We start from the raw sequence: 8,135 nt of genomic DNA, 5'->3' as shown, positions 1-8,135 counted from the left end.
TCTCTCAGCGTTTGGCTCCAGAGTGATGTGTTCTATGTCTCTCTCTCTCTCTCTCTCTCTCTCTCTCTCTCTCTCTCTCTCTCTCTCTCTCTCTCTCTCTCTCTCTCTCTCTCTCTCTCCCCCCCCCCCCCCCCCCAGCTGCTGGATACAGAGCGACCTCTTCTTCTACGTCACCGTGGTCTCTCTCTCCCCCCCCCCCCCTCTCCCCCCCCCCAGCTGCTGGCTCCAGAGCGACCTCTTCTTCTACGTCACCGTGGTCTCTCTCTCTCCCCCCCCCCCCCCCCCCCCCCCCAGCTGCTGGATCCAGAGCGACCTCTTCTTCTACGTCACCGTGGTCTCTCTCTCTCTCCCCCCCCCCCCTCTCCCCCCCCCCCCCTCTCTCCCCCCCCCCTCTCCCCCCCCCCCCCCCCAGCTGCTGGATACAGAGCGACCTCTTCTTCTACATCACCGTGTCTCTCTTCCCCCCCCCCCCCCCCCCCCAGCTGCTGGATACAGAGCGACCTCTTCTTATCTCCCCCCCCCCCCCCCCCCCAGCTGCTGGATACAGAGCGACCTCTTCTTCTACGTCACCGTGGTCTCTCTCTCTCCCCCCCCCCCCCCCCCCCCCCCCCAGCTGCTGGATACAGAGCGACCTCTTCTTCTACGTCACCGTGGTCTCTCTCCCCCCCCCCCCCCCCCCCCCCCCCCCCCAGCTGCTGGATACAGAGCGACCTCTTCTTCTACGTCACCGTGGTCTCTCTCCCCCCCCCCCCCCCCCCCCCCCCCCCCAGCTGCTGGATCCAGAGCGACCTCTTCTTCTACGTCACCGTGGTCTCTCTCCCCCCCCCCCCCCCCCCCCCCCCCCCCAGCTGCTGGATACAGAGCGACCTCTTCTTCTACGTCACCGTGGTCTCTCTCCCCCCCCCCCCCCCCCCCCCCCCCCCAGCTGCTGGATACAGAGCGACCTCTTCTTCTACGTCACCGTGTCTCTCTCCCCCCCCCCCCCCCCCCCCCCCCCCCAGCTGCTGGATCCAGAGCGACCTCTTCTTCTACGTCACCGTGGTCTCTCTCTCTCTCTCTCCCCCCCCCCCCCCCCCCAGCTGCTGGATCCAGAGCGACCTCTTCTTCTACGTCACCGTGGTCTCTCTCTCTCTCTCTCCCCCCCCCCCCCCCCCCCCCCCCCAGCTGCTGGATACAGAGCGACCTCTTCTTCTACGTCACCGTGGTCTCTCTCTCCCCCCCCCCCCCCCCAGCTGCTGGATACAGAGCGACCTCTTCTTCTACGTCACCGTGGTCTCTCTCTCCCCCCCCCCCCCCCCAGCTGCTGGATACACGACCTCTTCTTCTACGTCACCGTGGTCTCTCTCCCCCCCCCCCCCCCCCAGCTGCTGGATACAGAGCGACCTCTTCTTCTACGTCACCGTGGTCTCTCTCCCCCCCCCCCCCCCCCAGCTGCTGGATACAGAGCGACCTCTTCTTCTACGTCACCGTGGTCTCTCTCTCCCCTCCCCCCCTCTCTCCCCCCCCCCCCCCCCAGCTGCTGGATACAGAGCGACCTCTTCTTCTACGTCACCGTGGTCTCCTACGTGCTGCTGGTGCTCCTGTTCAACCTGTCCGTGTTCGTCGTGGTCCTGATCCAGATCCGGAACATGAGGACCAACAAGCCGGCCGGGCGGGGTCAGGGGTCAGGGTCGGCTCAGGGGGCGTCGCTGCATGACCTGCGGGCGGGGGTCAGCCTCACGGTGCTGCTGGGCCTCACCTGGCCCATAGGCTTCCTGGCGCTGGGCCCGGCCCGGGTGGCCCTGCTCTACCTGTTCACCTTCCTCAACAGCCTGCAGGGTAAGGGTCAGAGGTCAACTCCTCCTCTCTCTGTGTGTGGAGCGGGTCAGAGGTCAACTCCTCCTCTCTCTGTGTGGAGCGGGTCAGAGGTCAACTCCTCCTCTCTCTGTGAGGAGCGGGTCAGAGGTCAACTCCTCCTCTCTCTGTGTGGAGCGGGGGGTCAGAGGTCAACTCCTCTCTCTGTAAGATAAGATAAGAATGATACTGTAAGATAAGATAAGATACTGTAAGATAAGATAATATACTGTAAGATAAGATAAGATAAGATACTGTAAGATAAGATAAGATACTGTAAGATAAGATAATATACTGTAAGATAAGATACTGTAAGATAAGATAAGATACTGTAAGATAAGATAATATACTGTAAGATAAGATACTTTAAGATAAGATAAGATACTGTAAGATAAGATAAGATACTGTAAGATAAGATAATATAAGATACTGTAAGATAAGATACTGTAAGATAGGATACTGTAAGATAAGATAAGATACTGTAAGATAAGATAAGATACTGTAAGATAAGATACTGTAAGATAAGATAAGATACTGTAAGATAAGATACTATAAGATAAGATACTGTAAGATAAGATAATATACTGTAAGATAAGATAAGATAATATACTGTAAGATAAGATAAGATACTGTAAGATAAGATAATATACTGTAAGATAAGATAAGATACTGTAAGATAAGATACTGTAAGATAAGATAAGATACTGCAAGATAAGATACTGTAAGATAAGATACTGTAAGATAAGATAAGATACTATAAGAGAAGATAAGATACTGTAAGATAAGATAAGATAAGATACTGTAAGATAAGATAAGATACTATTAGATAAGATAAGATAAGATACTGTAAGATAAGATAAGATACTGTAAGATAAGATACTGTAAGATAAGATAAGATACTGTAAGATAAGATAATATACTGTAAGATAAGATAAGATACTGTAAGATAAGATAAGATAAGATACTGTGAGATAAGATACTGTAAGATAAGATAAGATACTGTAAGATAAGATAAGATAAGATACTGTAAGATAAGATAATATACTGTAAGATAAGATAATATACTGTAAGTAGAGGTGGGCATAGATTAATTTTTTTAATCTAGATTAATCTATCTGCAATCCTGGATTTAATCTAGATTAATCTAGATTAAAATGGCTAAAACATTTTTTAAAAAAAACTGCCGAAGGCATTCAAAATATGTGTGTTCCTTGAGCCCATCTCCCGTTTCCAAAATGCATTACAGACTGTTTGAAAAAGCTGTTTTGCTATGATAATTGGTAATGAAATATCAAAATAATGTTCAATAAGATGTACTTGTGTTTAATAAGTTGTTTTATTCAGAAGTTAACACAAATAAATAATATTACCAGTACAGTACAGTATCTAGCACACTCTCAGGAGTAAAACAGAAAGAATCATTTCAAACTTGAACTATGTGACATGGCTTCAACTGCTCCAGTGGAGTTGCTCAGTGGCCAATGGTGTCAACTGTGGTTGTACTGGGCAGCTCCCAGGTGTGAATGGAACTGTGTGAATGTGAAGCAGGGCGTTCCTGAAAAAGAGCATCTGTGCTCAGCGAACCTACCCTGGGTAAATAAAGGTAAACAAAAAAATATGTAAAATATATATATATATATTTTTTAGATTAATGCGTTAATTATATTATCGCGCGATACTAGTATAGCGTTAACGCAGCACGTTAACGCCGTTAACGGCCCAGCTCTAACTGTAAGATAAGATACTGTAAGATAAGATAATATACTGTAAGATAAGATAAGATACTGTAAGATAAGATAAGATACTGTAAGATAAGATAATATACTATAAGATAAGATAAGATACTTTAAGATAAGATAATATACTATAAGATAAGATAAGATACTGTAAGATAAGATAAGATACTGTAAGATAAGATAAGATAAGATACTGTAAGATAAGATAAGATACTGTAAGATAAGAGAAGATACTGTAAGATAAGAGAAGATACTGTAAGATAAGAGAAGATACTGTAAGATAAGATAAGCTACTGCAAGATAAGAGAAGATACTGTAAGATAAGATAAGATACTGTAAGATAAGATAAGATACTGTAATATAAGATACTGTAAGATAAGATAAGATACTGTAAGATAAGATAAGATACTGTAAGATAAGATAAGACACTGTAAGAGAAGATACTGTAAGATAAGATACTGTAAGATAAGATAAGATACTGTAAGATAAGATAAGATATTGTAAGATAAGATACTGTAAGATAAGATAAGATACTGTAAGATAAGATACTGTAAGATAAGATACTGTAAGATAAGAGAAGATACTGTAAGATAAGATAATATACTGTAAGATAAGATAAGATACTGTAAGATAAGATAAGATAAGATACTGTAAGATAAGATAATATACTGTAAGATAAGATAAGATACTGTAAGATAAGAGAAGATACTGTAAGATAAGATAAGATACTGTAAGATAAGATAAGATACTGTAAGATACGATAAGATAAGCTACTGTAAGATAAGAGAAGATACTGTAAGATAAGATAAGATACTGTAAGATAAGATAAGATACTGTAAGATAAGATACGATAAGATACTGTAAGATAAGAGAAGATACTGTAAGATAAGATAAGATACTGTAAGATAAGAGAAGATACTGTAAGATAAGATAAGATACTGTAAGATAAGAGAAGATACTGTAAGATAAGAGAAGATACTGTAAGATAAGATAAGATAAGCTACTGTAAGATAAGAGAAGATACTGTAAGATAAGATAAGATACTGTAAGATAAGATAAGATACTGTAATATAAGATACTATAAGATAAGATACTGTAAGATAAGAGAAGATACTGTAAGATAAGATAAGATACTGTAAGATAAGATATTGTAAGATAAGATACTGTAAGATAAGATAAGATACTGTAAGATAAGAGAAGATACTGTAAGATAAGATAATATAATGTAAGATAAGATAAGATACTGTAAGATAAGAGAAGATACTGTAAGATAAGATAAGATACTGTAAGATAAGATAAGATAAGCTACTGTAAGATAAGAGAAGATACTGTAAGATAAGATAAGATAAGATACTGTAAGATAAGATAAGATACTGTAAGATAAGATAAGATACTGTAAGATAAGAGAAGATACTGTAAGATAAGATAAGATACTGTAAGATAAGAGAATATACTGTAACATAAGATACTGTAAGATAGGATAAGATACTGTAAAATAAGATAAGATACTGTAAGAGAAGATACTGTAAGATAAGATACTGTAAGATAAGATAAGATACTTTAAGATAAGATAAGTTACTGTAAGATAAGATAAGATACTGTAAGATAAGATAAGATACTGTAAGATAAGATAAGATACTGTAAGATAAGAGAAGAATGTAAGATAAGATAAGATACTGTAAGATAAGATACTGCAAGATAAGAGAAGATACTGTAAGATAAGATAAGATACTGTAAGATAAGATAAGATACTGTAAGATAAGATAAGATACCTGATGATTTTTAACTATTGTTAGGTTTTAGTGAGTTTTTGCTTACCTTCGCGTGGGGTATGTCTGGGAGTGCTTGCATTCTTTCATTTATTTGCATTTATTTTAAATTTGTTGGACCTTATGGTGTCCTTGTTCTGTTCTTGACTTATTGTTATGTTTTCTTCTTGACTTGTTTAAAGAAGACCTGTACGGCCCATGGGGACATTAACGTGTGTTGTTGGGCCTTATAAATAAATGTGATTCTGATTTTGATACTGTAAGATAAGAGAAGATACTGTAAGATAAGATAAGATACTGTAAGATAAGATAAGATACTGTAAGATAAGATACTGTAAGATAGGATAAGATACTGTAAGATAAGATAAGATACTGTAAGATAAGATAAGATAAGATACTGTAAGATAAGATACGATAAGATACTGTAAGATAAGATAAGATACTGTAAGATAAGATAAGATACTGTAAGATAAGATAATATACTGTAAGATAAGATAAGATACTGTAAGATAAGATAAGATACTGTAAGATAAGATAAGATACTGTAAGATAAGATACTGTAAGATAAGATACTGTAAGATAAGATAATATACTGTAAGATAAGATAAGATACTGTAAGATAAGATACTGTAAGATAAGATAAGATACTGTAAGATAAGATACGATACTGTAAGATAAGATACGATACTGTAAGATAAGATAAGATACTGTAAGATAAGATAAGATAAGATACTGTAAGATAAGATAAGATAATGTAAGATAAGATAAGATACTGTAAGATAAGATAAGATAAGATACTGTAAGATAAGATACTGTAAGATAAGATAAGATACTGTAAGATAAGATAATATACTGTAAGATAAGATAAGATACTGTAAGATAAGATACTGTAAGATAAGATAAGATACTGTAAGATAAGATACGATACTGTAAGATAAGATACGATACTGTAAGATAAGATAAGATACTATAAGATAAGATAAGATACTGTAAGATAAGATAAGATACTGTAAGATAAGATACTGTAAGATAAGATAAGATACTGTAAGATAAGATACGATACTGTAAGATAAGATAAGATACTGTAAGATAAGATAAGATAAGATACTGTAAGATAAAATAAGATACTGTAAGATAAGATAAGATACTGTAAGATAAGATATGATACTGTAAGATAAGATAAGATACTGTAAGATAAGATAAGATAAGATACTGTAAGATAAGATAAGATACTGTAAGATAAGATAAGATACTGTAAGATAAGATAAGATAAGATACTGTAATATAAGATAAGATACTGTAAGATAAGATAAGATACTGTAAGATAAGATACAATACTGTAAGATAAGATAAGATACTGTAAGATAAGATAAGATACTGTAAGATAAGATAAGATACTGTAAGATAAGATAAGATACTGTAAGATAAGATACTGTAAGATAAGATAAGATACTGTAAGACAAGATACGATAACATACAATAAGATAAGATAAAATAGATAAAATAGTCTCTCTCTCTTTCTCTCTCTCTCCCCCTCTCTCGCTCCCCCCCCTCTCCCTCTCTCTCCCCCATCTCCCTCTCCCCCTCTCTCCCCCCCTCTCCCCTCTCTCTCTCTCCCCCCTTCCCCTCTCTCTCTGTCTCTCCCCCCCTCTCCCTCTCCCTTCTCCCCCTCTCTCTCACCCCCCTTCCCCTCTCCCCCCCCTCTCCCCCCCCCCTCTCCCCCCCCCCTCTCTCTCTCTCTCTCTCTCTCTCTCTCTCTCTCTCTCTCTCTCTCTCTCTCTCTCTCTCTCTCTCTCAGGGTTCTTTATCTTTGTGTTCCACTGTCTGATGAAGGAGAATGTGAGGAAGCAGTGGAGGATTCATCTTTGTGTCGGCCGCTTCAGACTCAGTGACCACTCAGGTACCTGGTCTAGTGTGTGTGTGTGTGTGTGTCTGTGTGTGGGTGTGGGTGGGTGGGTGGGTGGGTTTGTGTGAGATATGTACAGATATAGTAACTAGTAAGAGTAGGTAAGAGATACAGATATAGTAACTAGTAAGAGTAGGTAAGAGAAATGTACAGATAATATAGTATCTACAGATATGTAAACACAATTATATGCAGGTATGTACAGACAGATGTGGATACATATATATGGTATATACAGCATTATATATATGTGTATGTGGTAAATATAAATATCTAAATGTATATACGGTATATACAGCACTATTGTACATCATACAGTTAGAGTTATATGGGTAGACTATGAGGTAGGTAGTTGTGATTATTATGATTACTATAATGTAATAATAACTTGTGAAATATGAATTGCAAGTTAGTATAAATAACCATCCAATTACAAGGATCCCATTAGTCGATTGCAGGAAAGTATCTCTCTGAAGGTGACCCTTTGACCCCCCCCCCCCTCCCTCCCCCCTCCACAGACTGGAGCCGTTCCAAAGCCAACCAGCTGGTCCACTCCCACTCCGACCGGTCCGTCAACACCTCCTCCTCCAGGAAGATCTCCGACTCCTCCACCTGACCGCCCGCCTGCCCACCCACCGCCACCAGGGGGAGCTCTATCTCACTCTACTGCCAAGCCATCCCTTCCAGAGGAGAGACTCCAAAGACATCCCTCTAAACACTGATAGACCCTCTAAACACTGATAGACCCTCTAAACACTGTGATAGACCCGACAAACACTGTGATCTATCAATGTTTAGAGGGTCTATCACAGTGTTTAGAGGATCTATCACAGTGTTTAGAGGGCCCTCTAAACACTGTGATCACAGTGTTTGTAGGGTCTATCACAGTGT

The 8,135-nt window shown here is 40.1% G+C and overlaps 1 protein-coding gene across 1 annotated transcript in view; it reads left to right on the top strand.

Annotated features, from left to right (window-relative positions):
* The window catches only part of adgrg4a (adhesion G protein-coupled receptor G4a), an 80,627-nt gene extending 72,732 nt beyond the window's left edge, over positions 1-7,895 (top strand). Inside the window, exons 33-35 of the mRNA XM_084331364.1 lie at positions 1,517-1,818; positions 7,137-7,238; positions 7,763-7,895. Coding sequence (XP_084187490.1) covers positions 1,517-1,818; positions 7,137-7,238; positions 7,763-7,860 — 502 coding nt within the window. The 3' untranslated portion in view covers positions 7,861-7,895. The remainder of the gene's footprint in view (positions 1-1,516; positions 1,819-7,136; positions 7,239-7,762) is intronic.
* The last annotated feature ends 240 nt before the right edge of the window (positions 7,896-8,135 follow it).

Source organism: Notolepis coatsorum (genome assembly GCF_963971535.1).
Source record: "Notolepis coatsorum genome assembly, chromosome: 16".
In the NCBI taxonomy this organism is placed as follows: domain Eukaryota; kingdom Metazoa; phylum Chordata; class Actinopteri; order Aulopiformes; family Paralepididae; genus Notolepis; species Notolepis coatsorum.
This window is presented reverse-complemented; position numbering and strand designations above follow the sequence as displayed.